This window comes from Protopterus annectens, chromosome 8.part1 (assembly GCF_019279795.1).
Source record: "Protopterus annectens isolate FY-2018-M chromosome 8.part1, PAN1.0, whole genome shotgun sequence".
NCBI classification, from domain to species: domain Eukaryota; kingdom Metazoa; phylum Chordata; order Ceratodontiformes; family Protopteridae; genus Protopterus; species Protopterus annectens.
Window position 1 is genome coordinate 377,880,923 of NC_056742.1, and position 18,649 is coordinate 377,899,571.

Here is an 18,649-nt window from a genome sequence, read left to right on the forward strand (position 1 = left end):
TTTAAGAAAGAAATCTCAAAAGAACCAATGAGGTGCTTAGTCTAAGCTGTAGTCCAGGAGACCTCAGTCAGCCAATGACCTCAAACAATTCTCTCTCACTGAAATGCCTAATGGCTTTGGCTAAAACAAGATGTCCCTGAATTATGTGCTCAGACACACAGCCTCCACAAACACTAGGCCCAAATACAAGCCTGAATATGGAAATGCTACAAATATCCCCACTACTTAGAACAAACAGCAGAAATGTTACTCACAGCTGAAGAGCAGCAGTGAGCCTTTAAATGAAAGTTTTAAACAGCTAAAGGAGCCACTAGAAAAAGAGTTTAACTGCATCAAGTTATCATAAACAAAAAACGCAACAGATGCTTAATAAGAGTGGACAATTTCCAGTTAATGCCTCACACACAGTGAAACTAGCTAGAAAAAATACACAGTACACAAAGTGCTATAAACAACAAAGAAATAAAGAACAAAATAAACAAAAAACAGGATACTTAATGTTATATATTGTAGCTCCGAGTTTGCTGAGTGTCCTTCCTTCGATCAGCTCACTGTATTTGTAAAAATAGGTTTGAAATGAAAGAGAAAGAGATATGATTAAGAAGTAATAGTAATTACTAAGAGGGTCTGACAAAGATTAAAGTACTGCAGAATAAGGGGACTCTCACAGAACAGGACGAGAAACCGATGCAGAGTGCTAAAGAAAAAATAAGGGAGTATCTGAATAATATGCATGAATTTGGAAAGACTGCAGTTAAACTATTTCTGATGACTCCACAGCACAAACATTTTTAGGACACGACTTAGGCAACAAGACTGTCCCTGATTTTGACCCAAATTTTAGCTCTGTCCCTCTTAATCCCTCCTAAAACTAGTGACTTTTAGAGGAAAAGGGTGAATTGCATCTAATTATAGACTTCTTTTATTTCAGAAAATGTATACTAATTCATATGCTCTGATTCTGTCAATGTCTCAAGTTAATAGCACTAATATTTTAAAAGTGTCCCTGATTTTTTTCTGGATTTGTCCCCGATTCTGTTGAAATTTGTCTATGATTAGTTGAGAGCTACTTGTCACCAAATTTAGGGAAGCTATAAAGTACAGTTTTGTACCTACCATAAATGTAGATGTTTGAGTGTAGACACTGCTGCAGTCATTACACTTGGGTTATCCTGCCGTCAGGTGGTCCAGCAGTCGGCCAGAGTTCCAAAGTCTTGGTCCGGCGTTGGTTGCTGTCGCCTCCTCCCTGACGTCAGTGCGACAGGGGTATACAAGATGCAGCCGACGCCATTTTCTTCAGTTTTTCTTGCCCCAGATGTCAGGTGCCTCTAAATATGTAGGCAATTCCAATTGCTAATAAGACATACATAAGAAAAGCAAAAAACAACTTACAGCTACCAGCAAATACTCCCCATAGGTAGTAAGGGTAGAAGACATAGGTACGTACCAGCCAGTAAGAGGGGAAGGAGGGAGGGTAACCTGGACTGCAGCAGTGTCTACACTCGAATATCTACATTTATGGCAGGTACAAAACTGTACTATGTTCATCGTGTTACACTGCTGCAGTCATTACACTTGGGTAGAATCCCAAAGCTGGGGAAGGGTGGCTGGTCCTATAAGGCATTTGGGGTGGCTATAAGGCCCTGCAGCACTGCAGTGGCGAAGCCAGCTCTAGATTTAGAGTATAGAGGCAGATGGTAATACTTGGTGAAGGTGTGTACAGAACTCCAAGTTGCTGCTTCCAAAATATCCTTGGTAGGTACTCCCCTGAGGTATGCAGTTGAAGTGACTGTTGCCCTGGTGGAGTGAGATCTAATGCTGCTAGGTACAGGCTTTCCATGGTATGTGTAGCAGAAACGTATACAATGTCCTATCCATTTTGAAATAGTCTGTCTTTTCCCTGTGCTCCTGCTGCATATGCTACCAATAATTGCTCAGATTTTCTGAAAGCTTTGATTTTGTCCAAGCAGAAGCGTAATTGCCTGTGAATGTCCAAAGAGTGCAGTAGTCTCTCTCCTTTATTCTGTGGTTTAGGATAAAAAATTGGCAGGTGAATAGTTTGGTTTAGAGCCACACTGGATACCACCTTTGGCATAAAAGTAGGGTTAGTTCGTAAAGACACCCTGTCCTGGTGGAAAATGAGGAAAGGTTCCACTGCCATTAGTGCCTGTAATTCTGAAGCTCTTCGTGCTGATGTTATTGCCAGGAGCAGAGCAGTTTTCTAAGAGATATATTTTAATTCTGCTGTGTTGGCTGGCTCAAAAGGAGGTAAAGTTAGCTTCTCCAAAACAAAGTTGGGGTCCCAAGTTGGAGTAGGTGCTCTACGGGGCGGTCTTATGTTTTTAGCCCCTCTGAGGTAGTGTTTTAACAGAGGATTAGAGAAAATTGGTGGATCCGTTTTGTAATGAGCAGAGATGACAGAGGCGTGGATCTTGACGGATGAGAAGGAGTCTCCTTTGTCCAGCATCTCAGTTAAATATTGTAGTATCTGAGGAATGTTTGGGACAAGAGGGTCAAGGCTGTGAGCTTGGTTCCAGTCACAGAATCTCTTCCATTTATCCGAATAGGCTTTCCTGGTACTAGGCCTTCTGGCCTCCAGAATGACATCCATAACAGCTTTGGAGAGAGGCATTGCTTGCTTGACTAAGGAATCTTCCATGCAGCTAAGTTTAAGGTCTTTAGCTGGCTGTGTAGTATTTGTTTGTTGTGCTGAGTCAGCAGATGTGGGATTTGAGGCAAAATCCAGGGTGGTTCTTGTGCTAAGCTCCTTAAGATTGGGTAGCAGTGCCGGCGTGGCCAGTCTGGTGCAATCAGGATCATCTTTGGCTCTTCCTGCCTGGCTTTTACAAGTACCTTTGGCAGGAGAGGTAGTGGTGGGAAAGTGTATACTTGTAGGTTCTTCCAGCTGAATGAGAAGGCATCCACTTTCCATGCTTGTGGATGGTAACTCCTTGTGCAGAATTTTTGTAGCTGGCAGTTTATTGGGGATGCAAACAGATCTATGTCCGGGCTCCACCATTTCTGTGTTATCATTCTGAATATTTGTGGATTCAACTCCCATTCGTGGGGATCCATGATGTTTCTGCTTAAGTCGTCTGCCAGTGTGTTTTTCTCCCCTGGCAGGAATTGTGCTTGCAGATGAACTTGAAGGTTTATAGCTATGTTCCATAAGGTCATAGCTTGTCTGTATAGGGGGTAGGAGTGAGTGCCCCCTTGCTTGTTTATGTACCACATAACTGTGGTGTTGTCTGTCTTTAGTAGTAGTTGTCCTGGATGCAGCAGGTCCTTGAAAGCTATAATCACATTTTGTACAGCTAGCATCTCTTTTTGATTGATGTGAAGATGCCTTTGTTCTGCGGACCACGTGCCCTGAATACATTTGCCTACCATGTGTGCTCCCCAGGCGTAATCCGATGCATCTGTTGTCAGTGTTTGCCTGGCTGTGGGTTGTGTAAAAGTCTGTCCCTTGTTGAGGTGACAAGCTTGAGCCCACCATTGAAACTCCTGTTGAAGGCAAGGGATTAGTGGTATAACGGTTTCCAAACTTTGACAGTGTTGAGACCATACATTCTTTAGGTACCATTGTAGTTTCCTCATATGCAGTCTGGCATATGGAATTAGTAGTATGCAGGATGCCATGTAACCCAAGGCCTGCAGAATTTTTCTTGCAGGGAGCTGGGTCTTTGTTGCCATCAATTGAAAGTATTGAGTCAGTTGTCCTCGTTTGTCTGGCGTGAGATAAGCCATCTTGGCTGTTGTGTTCAAGATGGCACCCAGGAATATAATCTCTTGTGAGGGCACTAGTTTTGATTTCTCTTCATTTACTGTGTACCCCAGGCAACTTAATAACTTTTTTACAAACGCCAGATGCTTTAGAAGAATGTCCTTGCTCTCTACTTGAATCAGGCAGTCGTCCAGGTACAGATAAATTTGAATTCCTTTCTGTCTGCAAAATGCAATTACTGGTGCCAGGCACTTTGTGAAGACCCTGGGCGCAGTAGATAAGCCAAAGGGCAGTGCAGAGAATTGGTAGTGCATTGAACCAGCTATGAATCTGAGGTATCTTCTGCAGTTTTGTCTGATAGGGACATGCAGGTATGCCTCTGAGGTCCAAAATCACGAGCCAAGCTTTCTTGCCCAGCATGGGAAGAAGCTGCTGTAATGTCAACATTTTGAATTTCGGAACATCCAGGTAAGTGTTTAGAGATGAAAGATCCAGAATGGGCCTCCAGGCTTTGTCCTTTCTGGGTACCAGAAAGAGTCTTGAGTAAAATCCTTGTCCTTGCTCCTGTGATGGTACCTTTTGAATAGCTCTCATATCCATGAGTGCTGTAATTTGTTTTTGAGCCTCTGCCCATTGATTTGGTGGCAGATTTAGCATTCCTTTTAACCTTGGCAGAGTGTGAAAGTGGAACCTGTAACCTTAAAATACAATGTTGAGAATCCATTTGTCTTTGGTGATCATTTGCCAATTGTGGTAGAAGAGTGTCAGTTTTCCTCCCAAGGGGGCTGCCAAGAAGGATTTGTTTGGCAGCTGTAGTAGGAAGTCATTGGAGCTGCTTTTTATATGGTTGTGGCCTGTCTTCCCCTTCTTTCTGGCCTGATGCAACCCATTGTCGAGGCCTGTAAGGACCTTGTGTTTGACCTCTACCTCTTGGACGTCTGTATCTTCCCCTTTGAGGTCTGTCTGTAATTGGAAAGGACCAATTCTTAGCTGGCCAGCTTCTGCTAAATCTAGGAGGGTGAACCTGTAAGAAATCCTTCACCGTTTGCATAGATTTTGCCTTATCCTCCATTTTCTTTAATACCTCTTCTGCCTTAACTCCAAATAACACATCCTGCTGCAAAGGTGCATCCAATAATTTTGCTTTAACATGATCTGGTAACGCATGTTCTTTTAACCAAGCATGTCTTCTAATGACAGAGCCTGTAACTGCTGCTCTGCAGGAGGCCTCTAGAGAATCAAAACCACATTGCAAAGTATGCTTTCCCACTTGTTCAGCTGCATGCAATAAATCCTGCATTTCTTTAAAATTAGGAGGATCTGATTCTGGAAGCATTTTTTGTTTTAACTGAGACAGTAAAAATTGCTGATATTTTAGCATGTGAAACTGGCAATTTAAGGCTCTCATTGCTAAAGTTGCAGACGTATATACTTTCTTTCCCCATCTGTCTAATGCTCTGGAATTTCTGTCAGAGGGAACTGGATTCTTGGCTGATGAGGCCTTAACTCCTTTGGGTCCCTGAGAAATAGTTTCAGGGTCAGCGACAGGGCTTTTATACAGAAATTTATGTGAGTCAGGGACTCTGTAGTATCTGTCAGGTTTAACAGGGGCTGGAGGTAAGGAATCAGGATTTAAGCTGGATTCAGTATAAACATCATCCACAATATCTAACACTGGTGGAATAGCAAGGGGTCTGTGTTGAGGTAATAAAAGGAAGTCTCGGAGCCTTTTCTTGGATTCTGAGTAATCCTGGCCTTCCCAGTGGAAATGCTCCATCATGGTATGTAGGGTTTCCCCAAAGGAGTAGTCCTCAGGTGGTGAGGCTGATGGAATTGATTCCTCAGCATCAGAATCCTCATAAGGGGGTAAAGAGTATCCTAGGTCTGAGGATGAATCAGAAGAGATGGACACCTGGTCGAATGAGTCATAGTCTGCATCCTGTCTAGGCCTTTTATCAGGAGGGGGATGGGACCCCCTGATCAGAGTAATTAGGTCTTCAGCCATTTTGAGCATTTGTTTCTTAGGCATGGAGGCCTGTCCTGGAAAATGCTGTATTTGTTTCTTTGACTTTAAAGGAGGCTTAGACTTAGCTGAGGGTTTAATGCTTAACTGAGTAGGTCTGAAGACACCCTCTGTTGCTGTGGGTTGCTCAGCTACTCCGGATACCTCTGAAAGGTTAGTCTCGGTAGGCTGAAGAGCTTGTGCGTCCGAAGTCCCAGCCATCTCCACGTGGGAGTCAGAGGCGGCTTGTGGTTCTACAGAAACGGTCGTCAGGGGCTGCGAAGGCGCCTCGCTGAAAACCGGCGAACCGGTGACTGGCCTAGAAGAGGCTTCGTCGTCAGTTTTGGGCCCCGGATTCCTATCCTTGTCTTTGCGCTTTTTGTGTATTCCGGTCGTCGGAAGTTCCGACAGCATGTCATAATTGAATTTTCTACCAAAATAATGTCGGTCAAAATCAAACAGACATTTAATAGTGCGCTTGTTAAACCTAGCACAAAACCGACAACCAGTAACGTTGTGGTCATGGCCTAGGCATGGGATACAATAGGAATGGAAATGCTTATGAGGTATTTGCTTCCCACAAGAAATACAGTTAATAACTTTTACTGACATCAGTCTGAGGCAAGAAAATGTTTCCCCAACGGGGTACTTAGCTTTGTAGAAGACTTCGGTTCTGGATTCGGAAAGAAAATCTCAGGAGACGGCCGACTGGCACTTGTGAACTGCTTTTGCTTTGGGCACCGCGCGGCAATTAAGACTGAAGAAAATGGCATTGGCTGCATCTTATATACCCCTGTTGCACTGACGTCAGGGAAGAGGCGACAGCAACCGACGCCGGACCAAGACTTTGGAACTCTGGCCGACTGCTGGACCGCCTGACAGCAGGATAACTCAAGTGTAATGACTGCAGCAGTGGAACACGATGAAGATCAAGACAAATAACCAGAGATCCTGTACAGGTTTTAGAGATATTCCAGAAATTTTGTGAAAATTTGTATAACACAGAGGAATGTGGAAATCAAGTAATAGTACAAATGGAAATATTTATGGAAGATGTAATTATGCAAAGGTAAGAAGCAGATGAATCTCAACAATTAGTAGTTAAGATAGGAGGTGATGAGATAAAAACAGTGATGTATAATCAATCTATAGGAAAGTCTCCAGGAACAGATGGTATTCCTATGGAAGTTTGGAAATTAGGAGGGAAGAAAGCGATAAAGATCTGGAACATTTTGGTTAACAGTCTTTTAAAAGGCAGGGAAACACCAACATCTTGGAAGAAAGCTGTGGTGTCTGTGTTACCCAAAGATGGCAAAGACCCTTCAAACCCAGCTTCATATAGATCTATTTCAATTTTAAACCACAATTATAAAGTGTTCATGTCTGTACTAGGTAAAATAATTATATTACACTTCCACACCCATATTTAATATAATAAAATCAGATAAAGGGACATACCTCAACTCTCAGAGGTCTCATCTGATAAAACTGCATTTTTGCCAAATGTCATTGCTCAAGTAGATGGCCATCACAAATGGTACAACAAAAGCTTCCCGAACATTCTCAAGTGCAAACTTTACTAGTTAGCAATACTGTCGTAAAATATCCATAATAACATGTAATATACTTCCACTGTTACAACTGTGACTGAAGAACTTGATGCTTAGACATGAAAGTAATAAATATACTTCATCTAGAGGAAATAACGCAGTCTGTGGTTTGCTGCTTCTCCATTTCAGAACAAGTTTATCTTAGTCTGATTTACCACTGCTTAGTAAATGGTAAAAAAAAAATGTTCAGACTCACCTGTACGCAAGTGCCAAAGCCCAAGCACTAGCAGCACAGTACAGGCTATCGCGCACCTTCGCTTCATGGCAATCAGAGTGTATTTTAATGGGGAAAAGGCCAGTGGTCGGACTCTGGTAGCTGAGTACTGTAGATTTCACTGTATAAAAGGTAAGAAACAGATGATAAAAATGACTTTGAAGAAGGAAGAGAAATGAAGCTAAGAAAATTTTATAAAATATACAATTCCAATTAAATATTAACATACAGTTTAAAATGTCAAATGAGATAGAATATTAAGACTCAATCAATCAAATCAAAATTTTTTCCACAGAATGTTTTTTTCTAAAAGGCTAACAGTTTAACAGTTTTGAGCCATCGTTTTTGATTTATGACAGTGTAAAGAATCGCTTTGCACTTCTTAAGTGACAAATTTGACATTTCTGTGGTAGCTGAGTGACAGCAGTTATGCATTGTCTTTGTATACAAAAAGCTTTGGTCCACCTGAAAACAAACGGGGAGAAAATGAGTCAACATACCATGGGCCACAATTAAAAAAAAAAGCCCGACAGCCAAACAATTTAGGTGAACAATGAAAACTATAACTTAATCAAACATAAACTGGGAAAATTGATTATTTGTACTATATTGTTTTAACCTATAAATATATTAATTCCTCATTTCTGGAAATGTCTGAAATGCAAACACCTATTTGCACTGTTTGCTTTCATTCAGAAATGCACATCTCATAAATCTACAAGATTATGTACAGCTGTGTCAGTAAACTTACCATAACCGATCACTGTTGTAGTAGCCTAAGCTACACAGGTCCTACACCCTGTGACAAACCAGCTTCACAAAGCTAAGGGTGACTTAGTAGAGCTCCATAAAAAGGACAGTTGGAGCACAAAACCTTCAAAGCATTTTTGCCCAAGAGGGAAACAAAAGCGCTGAAGAATAATGCTAGAAAACAAAACAGTAAGTATAAAAGAGTGGACATATCCACATGCCTGGCAGCACACGCATGAAAAGATGCAAGCAAGAAACTGGGGCTGGAGGAAATACTGCAAAAGTGATCTGTAAGGACATCTACTGTTATAGTAAGTTCACTTACACAACTGTACTATGGTCAAACACAGATCACTGCTGCAGTAGCCTAAGCCACATACATAGAATACTACAGTTTAAGACGAGAAACTAAGATTCCAGAAGAACCTGAAGAATGGTCATAGCAAATCCATTTCTTGAACTGGAAAAGGAATCCAGCTTATATCGCTTTGTAAAAGTTTGAACAAAGGACTGTGCTGCTGCCTCTAGAATACTTTCCACGTTCCAGAAAGCCAATAAAGCCAAAGCCTTTGTGGGATGAGCTGTAACCTTGCCTGGAAGTGGCTTATTGTGGTGAGCATAACAAAAGGCAATACCATGAGACACCCATCTCAAAGTGGTTGGATATGGTACTGGTTGCCTGCTCCCCCATCTCATTTTCATAAGAGACAGACAAAAACTGATCCTTCAGGAAAAGCTGACTGCCTGTTTAAGCAGTATCCGAGTTGCCTGTAGACATCAAGTGTGTGAAGGATTATTTCTCCCTTATTCTTCGAATCAGGAAAGAAGAGTGCGACATTAATAGTCTGGCTTAAAGTAAAAACTGAGTCAACTTCAGACATAAAGGTAGGATTTGCTCTCAAAAAAACCCTGTCCTTGTGAAAAAAGAGGTAGGGTTAAAATCACTATAACAGCTTGTAAATTAAATACTTCACTAAGAGATATCAGAGCAGTAAGTAACACAGTCTTCAAAGTTAAGAATCTCAAATCAGCCTGATGAGCTGATTCAAATGGTGACAAAGGAACATTTTCATGCACAAAGTTCAGATTCCAAGAAGCAAACAGCTATTTTCTTTGTTGATCAGTATGTAATACGCCTTTCAAAAATTATTTCACTTGAGGATTATTAGAAAGGGGAGGATTCAAGGGTAGACAAGCTGAAATGGCTAGCAAATGTACCTTGATAAAGGAATACAAAATGCCATTGGATAATAACACATGCATTATTTATTTTGTTTATTTATATTTGTTTACCGGGTAATGTCCACTGGACAAGAGGTCCTTTTTCAGTGGAGATCTGGGGAGAAAAGCTCCAATTAACACAGTAATACAATAGCATAAAAGGAGTCAGGTATACAATGAGATACAGGTATTATAAAATAAGATAGTAAAAGCATAGTACATAGCCTAAAATACATAGTGAATAACATACAATATAATTACAAGTCAGTGCAAGTATAAACAGTTAACATACTACAATTATTTTTTTTGTGAAGAGGGACGTACATCATAAGATTTAGGCAGCTGTGGCCAGAGTAGTAGAGAAATGGGGGATGGGGGAAGGTTATACACATATATTTAAGAACCAGAGGCAACTGGGCCTGAAGAGGATCTTGATTGATTGATTGGCACCAACTAGAAAAGCTTTTCCATTTGCAAATAAATGATTTTCTAGTAGCACTTACCTCCTGAAGTACCTGCTGCACATCCTCAGAAAACAAACGCTCAGAAGGTATTAAAAGTCTATCGCCCAGGCAATTAGTTGAAGAGTTTCAAGACTGGGGTAGATCAAACTCCCCTGCTCGTCCGAGTAAATCCAGTCTGTGGTAAAGCTTGTGGTAATTGCCCTTGGCCAAACTAAAAAGAAGGGAGACACCAACATAATTTTTGCAGAGTCCTTCTGGATCATTAGAAGAACCCTGTGTATCAATAAAAAGAGTAGAAAGAGTACAGGAGCATTCCAATCCATAGCATCTATCTTCCAGGCCAGTTTGCATGGAGTCCTAGAGAAGGACTTCCCTAGTTGCTGGTTGTGGAAGGAGGCAAACAGATCTTCTTGAGGTGTTCCCTGTAGATGGATCAATTTGTGGATAAATCCCAGGATAAACTTTTCCTCTATGTTGAGGGCTGTCCTGGTACTACTGAGGTTGTCTGCAACCAGATTTTACTCTGACAGAATGTGTTAAGCCTGAAGAGTAAAATGAGATGAGCGGATTCCTCCCAGCCAATTCTGCAGAGAGATTAAGATCTGACACCTCCTGCATGTTTATGTATCTCATCACTGAGGTGTTGTTTGTGTACAACTGCAGAGGTCCTGGGAACCAGAGATGACTCAAGACATTCAAAGCATTGATAACTACCAACATCTCTGACATTTGTGTGCTTCTTTCTACAGGATCCTACAGAGCTTACATTTTTACCCCTTTAGAAACTACCCACCACAACAAGTCCACATCTGTGGTGAATGACTAAAGGAGGGTCTGAAGAGACAGACAGAATGGAAGACGCAGACTGTAAACTATCTGGTCTACTCACCAGTCTCCATTTTAAAAATCTCAAAACTGGTATATTAAATGACAGAGGGTATAGATGCAGAGTCCACACTGATCTGAGGTACCACTGGATTTTCTTCTTGTGTAGTGTGGCCAGTGAAAGCATGAAAATCACTGAAGCCACATACTCCAGAATCCTGAGAAACTCCCTTGCAGATGTACAGCTTTGACTGGAGACACTCCAGAAGAACTGCTGACACATCTACGCTGTCTGGGGCAAAAAGGGTCTACTAAAACAGACACCACAAACATACCAACAAAATCAGTGAGAGGGGATGAAAGAAGACTTATGACAGTGGATTTGAAAAACAAAACTAAGCAGAGGTTTCTCAACACTCAACACTCTTTGACAACTGAAATAGAGTCCTCAAAGATAAGGCACTTTTCCAAAAACATCAAATTATGAATGCCTTGAAGTCTGTGGTGAGCAATGACTGCAGCTAGGCATTTTGTGAGCACCCTTACTGCATGGGCAGTCCAAAGTGTAAAATGAAAACTGATGATGTAAACCAGACAAAGAAATTTTAACACACACATGAAATGCTTTGCAATAAGAATGTGATGACAGGTGTCTTTAAAATTCAGCTTTTCCATGAAAGGTGGAGGTGGGATCCGAGGTACACAAAACTACGAAGAAGTAACATCTTGATCCTCGTAATTTTGACAAAAAGGTTTAGAAAAAAAATTAAGACAATACAGGGCTCCGGGATTTTTCAATTTTGGGAAATAAAAATTCTTGAATAAAACTTTTCCTAGGAGACTGAAGGACACATGCTCTGCAACTTCCTGAGATATGTGTTGCAGGATGAGAGGGAACAAAGAGATCTGGTTTTCTGGAGAAGAGGAATTCCCCTGGAAAAGAAGGAAGCATTCTTATTGTCAAATGTACCCTCCTTCAATTACTTTCAGAACCCAAATGTCAAAAATAATCTGATGCACAAGAGAAGGTAAGTCTCAGAGACATGGAAAGGTTGCTTGTGGGGGGAAGACTGATCAGACAGACAGTCGTACTGACAGAACGGTCTTGTTCTTGATTTTTACAAGCTTTTTCTTTCTTTTTAGACCATTTGTTCCATTGCTTTTTACAACCTCCCTTTTCTTGGCTCTTTGCTGCTTAAACTGCTTATTGGAAAGGGAGCTGAGGAGAAAGGGAAATGACTACTTGCTCTGGAAAAAAAATGCTGAAAAATCTTAGACACACTGGGAATCAGATATCATCCTTTCAAACTTCTTAAGCATCTAAGCAGCAGAAAGACCAAAAAAAAAACTCTTAAGGGAGAATTTAAAATCTCAGTTTTAACACCTGCAGGAAGACTTTGAGAAAGAAGCCAAACAAATCTCTCAAAAGGGATCCAAAAGCAGCAGCGGCAGCTGTGGAAGAAACAGTAGCATCATAAGGACACTTTAAAAAAGATATCTTTAGTAGGCACTCCTCTGAGGAAGGCTGTAGAGGTGGCTGTGGCCTAGTGAGTGGAGGTCTGATACCAGTAGGGACAAGCTTTCCATGATAGGAATAACAAAAGCGTATGCAGTGACCAATCCACTTGGAAATGGTCTGTTTGTAGAGTTGATCTTGATTTCCAAGAAAATAATACAAGTATTAGCTGCCTATGGATGTCTAAAAGTGTAAAAGCCTTTGCAGCTTCTTTGAGGGTTAGAAAGGTAAGGGGCAGGAAGGAAGTTGGCCCACTTAAAGGCTACCTAGATACCACTTTAGGCATAGGGGAAGGGTGGAGTGGAGAGGGAAGTCCTGTCCTGATGGAGATGAGGGATGGAAACACTGCCATGAGGGAGGGCCTGTAACTCAGATACTCTGAGCTGGAAGTGATGGCCAGTAAAAAGCTGTTTTCAGGACAAATATTGTAATTCTGTTGGAGTATCATCCTACTTTCAAAAGTACCTTAGGCAGGAAAAGGGCAGAAGAAGTAGAGGTGACTGACCAAGTTGTCCAAGTGAAGGAAGCGTTTTTTTTCCAGGCCTTTGGGTGGAAGGTCCTTGAGCAAACCTTTTTTGGTGATGGTTTCTTGATGGTTTCAAAAGATCTATATCTTATATTCCCCGCGGCGAACAATCAACATCTCTGTAAACACCTGTAGCTAGCTTCCATTCAGAGGATCTGTCATATGTGCTCAGCCAGAGTGCCAGTGTGTTTTCCATTCCTGGCAGGTACTACTGTGCCTGAAGTTCTGTCTTCTGGCCAGCCAGGTTCCAAGAGTGTATGCTAGTCTGCAAAGGGGGTATGAATGAGTTCCTCCTTGTTTGTTTATGTACCACATTACTGTGGTGTTGTCTGTTCTTATGAGCAGTTGTCCTGGATGCAGGAATTCGCTGAGATGGCATTTATTTTGCTTTTTGTTTCTTTTTTTTTTTTGTGAAATTGTTGCCCTCCTTCATGCCCCTCCTGAGGCGAGCCGCCCTGCGATCTGTGCGTATGACTTGTGTAGCAGGGCTTGCAGAATGGAGGGGACTTGTTTGGCTTGAGTGCTTGGGCCCAAGGCCTGTTTTCCACCACAGACAAGGTGTTGAATCTCCGCTTCAAGCTGTGACTGTGTTGAGACCATAGATTTTTTGGGTACCCATTGAGTTTCCTCATGTGCAGCTGGGTTTAGAAAGATTAGAAGATGCCATGGATGGAAAGCTTGCAAGATGCCATGGAGCAGTAAGTGCAGTACTTTTCTTTGCAGTGGCCTGTGGTGGATTTTAGTTGATTTTTGAGTAATGAGTTGGTTGCCCTTGTTTTCTGGTGTGTGTGTGCTTGTTGGCCAGGAAGGTTCAAGTTTGAGAGGAGGTTGGTTGTTTCTGTGTTGATGGGTGTATCCCATTTTCTGCAGTAACCGTGTCACATATGCCAGGTGTTTCATGTGTGAATCCTGCTATCACGCTTGGATCAGTCAGTGTCCAGATAAGGCAGTAAATTGTGCTCCCTTGTCGTCTGAAGTATGCAATCACTGATATGATGCAATGAGCAAAATCTGAAAGTAGCAGTAAGCCAAATACTCAGGGCGCAATAGATAGGTGATAGTGGTTTTGAACCTGCAGAAATCTGGGGTATCTTCTGCAACTTTGTCTGATTAGGACAACAAGGTAGCCTCCTTGAGAGGGTGCATACCAGCCAGATTGGGATTACAGCATGGGAAGGAGAGGCTGTAATGTGGAAGCATCTTGAATTTTTAGCCACTTGAAAAGAATTTGTGAGAGGATGGATGTTTCCAGTATGGAAGTCAGTTCCTTTTTCTTTTCTATCCACAGCCTTCCTCTTGAAAAAAACTTTTGTGCTGAAAAGCTCTTGGATATTTGCCTTGTTGTATAGCCCTAGGTTTTGTTTGCTTTGTTTGTTGCTTTTGTTTGTCTAGTATTTGGTAGATGTGGCAGACCCTTTGATTTTTTGGAAATTGAATTTGGAGCCTTGTTTTGGAAGATTTATAATCCTTTGAAATGTTTGTGTCTGTTGACAAATATGCCCATTGTGCCAAAGTGTTGCAAATCCCTCCCAAAGGTGCTGCCAGTTGAATTTTGCTTGGCATGGAAATTGGGGAGTCAGTGAATCTGTTTCCTGTACTGCTCTGCACTGTCGTTGCCTGTCGGTGGTGGTGTGAGTGATTACCATGCCTCTGTGCTGCCTCTGGCCCTGCTGCCCCTTTGCCCTTTGTCGTCCTCCTCTGGGTCTTTGGGTTTGGTGCTTGACAATTGGTTGGAAGGCCACCCCGGCTGCAAAAGTGAAGGAACGTTCCTCGCTGAAAGCTTTGACAGTTTTGTGTAAGTTTTCTTTTTTTTTTTTTTTTCCATTTCACGTAATATATCCTCGCACCAAGCACCCAAGATTACATCCAAATGTACATCCTTTTGTTTTGCATGGTCCAGAAGATTTTGTTCCCTAAGCCTGGCAAGCCATGCATGTCACCAGACTGATGATCAGCTGCGATTCAAGGAGGCCTCTAGGGCATCATAACCACATTAAAAAGTGTGCTTACCCACTTGCTCTGCACCTATGCATCATATCCCGCAACTCTCTTTTTATATCTAGTTGTTCAGGTTGTGACATTTGGTCTTTAATTGTGATAACAGGAATTGTTGATATTTAATCATATGAAACTGGCAGTTTAAGGCCCTCATGGCTAGGCCCGATTAGTCACATGACAAAAGGCACAAAAATACTTTAACTTTCAAAATTTTAAACTGACAAGTTCATATGTTTAACGTAGTAGAACAACATTTTCTTCCCCAACTTATCCACTGCTTTCCCATTCTTATATACCAGCAGTAACCTGTTTAGTACAAGCAGACTTGGATAAAGAAGCAACCGCTAGGTCTGGTTTACGATTAGAAACAGGTACTTTGTGGGTGGGAGTATCACATATAACTTGTCAGACATCTTGGGAGCAGGAGCCTGACTACCAGGAAACCTAGAAGCAGCTAAAAAAACATTCTCTAAGGCAGGCAAGAAAGGAGGAATTGCTGCAACTTTACGCATCTCTAACTGTAACAGATCATTATGCATTTCCAGTGCCACAAGAACTTGGTTCTAGTCCCACTGAAAAATCTGTTTAATTTTAAAGTGCCTGAAAAATAATCTTCTTCAGCATGAAAATCTGAAAACATACTTTCCACAGCATCAGAATGCTCTGACTGAGAAAGTCCAGAAGTACAACCATCTCCAAACAATGTCTGCTCTTCTGAGTGAAACTCCATAACAGAAACAGAGGGAGAAGGAAATATTTCCATTTCCTTCCCTGAAGACAGACAGTAGACAAGGAAAAAGCACTAATTAGTTTCTTGGAAAAATTCCAATAAAACTGCCCTGTCCACAGAAACAGATGCAGGCGACTGACAGTGGAATTCAATAAACTCTGTGTAGGCTTTGCGCGAAGCCTACACAGAGTTTACATGTTTGCACAATGAGCAGCAGCAGTGATCACATATTCATGCCATGCAAGGGGTTTCAACGTAAGGAAGTGTGGTTTCATGGCTGGCAATAGTGTTGTCAACCAGGAAACCATGTAAAGCAACACGGACAGTAAACTTGTGTACCTTAGAGCACACTAGGTTAAAGCAAGATGGCACAGAATGCCACAATGATTACCAGGGTTTATCATACAGCAATGTATAATGTAGTACAGTGCAGAGTACCCTGAAATCCCATTCCAGGTATTCTGTACAAAAGTTGTATAAATGACCTATAAGAGCACATGGACTGCCATTTAAAGTAAACAGTCAGGGGAACTGTATGTATTAAATAGAGGCACACAGATGTACTGTAGGAATGAACACAAGGAAAGAGGAAGTACAGCTGTGTACACTTACCATAAAATGTAGATGTTCGAATTTATTCACTGTTGCAGTCATTACATTTGGGTAATCTGCATGCAGGTTGCCCTCAGTCGGCCTGATTAACAAAGTCTTGGGTCCTGCGTCTGTTGCTGTCCCTTCTACCATAACGTCAAGTCATCAGGGGTAAAAAACATGCAGCCGACACCATTACATCAGTTTTTCTTGCCCCAGATGTCAGGTGCCCCCCTAATGGGAAGCAAATAAACGAAAACACAAAGGTATACCTCCAACAAAAAGCAAATACACCAAAAAGGCTTTTAAGCATAGTAAAGGAAAGTAGAGGTATAGCCAGAAGAAGTTGGGGGCTAGAGGGAGGGCAACCAGGACTGCAACAGTGAATACACTCGAACATCTACATTTATGGTAAGTGTACACAACTGTACTATGTTCTTCGTGTTCCACTGTTGCAGTCATTACATTTGGGTAGATTCTCAAAGCTATGGTTGGGAGGAGGAGTTTATACAGCATTAGGGCCAGCTATAAGGCCCTGCAAAACAGCAGTGGCAAAGCCAACTCTGGATTTAGAGAAAATTGGCAAATGATAATGCTTGGTGAAAGTATGTACAGAACTCCAGGTAGCGGCTTCAAGGATGTCCCTGGTAGGAACACCTCTGAGAAAGGTTGTAGAAGTAGGTGCAGCCCTGGTGGAGTGAGATCTGATCCCCTGGGGGATAGGTTTTCCATGGTGCTTATAGCAGAAATGAATGCAATGGCATATCCATTTAGAAATATTTTGTTTTGAAATAGCCTTCCCCTCTGCCCCTGCAGCAAATGCTACCAGCAGTTGTTCAGATTTACTTTGAGGTTTAGTCCTGTCCAAGTAGAATCTAAGTTGTTTGTGCACATCCTAGGAATGCAGAATCCTTTCCCCTTTGTTCTCTGGACTGGGAAAGAAGGTTGGCAAATGAATGGACTGATTAAGAGCCACACTGGATACCACCTTGGACATGAAGGATGGATTGGTCTTGAGTGACACCCTGTCCGTGTGAAAGATGGGGAAAGGCTCCACTGCCATAAGGGCCTGTAATTCAGATATCCTTCTAGCTGAAGTGATTGCTAAAAGGAAAGCTGTTTTCAAAGAAAGAAATTTTAAGTCTGCGGTAACAGCTGGCTCAAAAGGAGGTAGAGTGAGTTTCTCCAATACAAAGTTAAGGTCCCAGGCAGGGGTTGGCGTTCTCCAGGGTGGTCTCAAAATTTTGGCCCCTCTGAGGTACTGCTTGAGCAGAGGATGAGAGAAGAGGAGAGGTTTTGTGTTATAATGAGCTGATATGGCTGAGGCGTGGATTTTAATGGAGGAAAAAGACAGGCCCTTGTGAAGCATCTCAGTTAAATATTGCAAAATCTTTGGTAAAATGGGCGCTGCTGTGCTCATACCTTGAGACTGGTTCCAGGCACAGAATCTTTTCCATTTTTTCAGCATAAGATTTTCTAGTACTAGGCCTCTTTGCCTCTAAGATGACATCCATCACAGGTTTGCTGAGGGAAGATAAGGGTGAGTTTAAGTAATTAGCCAGGCTCCAAGGTTCAATGTTGGAAGCTGAGTGTGCAGAATCTGGTTCTCCTGCTGAGACAGCAGGGAAGGGGTCTGAGGCAGGTGCCATGGAGATAACTGCGACACACTGCGGAGGAGGGGGTACCAGTGTTGGCGCGGCCAGTCTGGAGCAATCAAAATCATCCTTGGTTTGTATTGTTTGACTTTTAGTAGAACTTTGGAGAGCAGAAGCAGTGTGGGGGGGGGGCGTAGACGGATAGATTTTTCTAGCTGAAGGACAGAGCATCCACTTTCCGGGCTTGTTTGTGGGGAGTCCTTGTGCAAAACTTGTCCAATTGGTAACTCTGGGGGGAAGCAAATAGGTCTATGTCTGGGCTCCCCCATTCGCTTGTCAACATGTTGAAAATCCCTTGGTACCAGTTTCCACTAGTGTGGGTCCATGAGGTTTCTGCTTAGTCCGTCTGTTAGTGTACTTAATTTTCCTGGCAGGAACTGAGCTTGTAGGTGCACTTGGTAGCTCAAGGCTGTGTTCCACAATGCCATGGCTAGTCTGCAGAGGGGGTAGGAATGTGTACCCCCCTTCTTGTTTATGTACCACATAACTGTGGTGTTGTCTGTCTTTACCATTAGTTGTCCTGGAAGAATGTCGTCCTTGAAGGCTGTGAGAGCATTCTGTACAGCTAACAATTCTTTTTGATTGATATGTAGGTGTATTTGACTTGGGTTCCATTTGCCCTGAATGCACTTCCCTGCCAGGTAAGCCCCCCATGCATAGTCTGATGCATCTGTCGTTAGGTTCTGGGCGGCAGGGAGTAGTGTGAATGGTAGTCCCTTGTTTTGGTGGCAGGCCTTTGCCCACCAGAGGAACTCTAGGCATAGGCAAGGTATGACAGGAATCATTGTTTCTAGGCTGTGAGAATGTTGACTCCATAGGCTTT

General features: G+C 42.2%; 1 protein-coding gene across 4 annotated transcripts in view; it reads right to left on the minus strand.

Annotated features, from left to right (window-relative positions):
- Window positions 1–18,649, minus strand: part of PHKB (phosphorylase kinase regulatory subunit beta) — a 3,137,540-nt gene that overhangs the window by 2,459,589 nt on the left and 659,302 nt on the right. For all 4 annotated transcript variants that reach the window (XM_044081953.1, XM_044081952.1, XM_044081950.1 and 1 more), the window contains one exon: window positions 7,533–7,671. In XM_044081953.1, coding sequence (XP_043937888.1) covers window positions 7,533–7,671 — 139 coding nt within the window. The remainder of the gene's footprint in view (window positions 1–7,532; window positions 7,672–18,649) is intronic.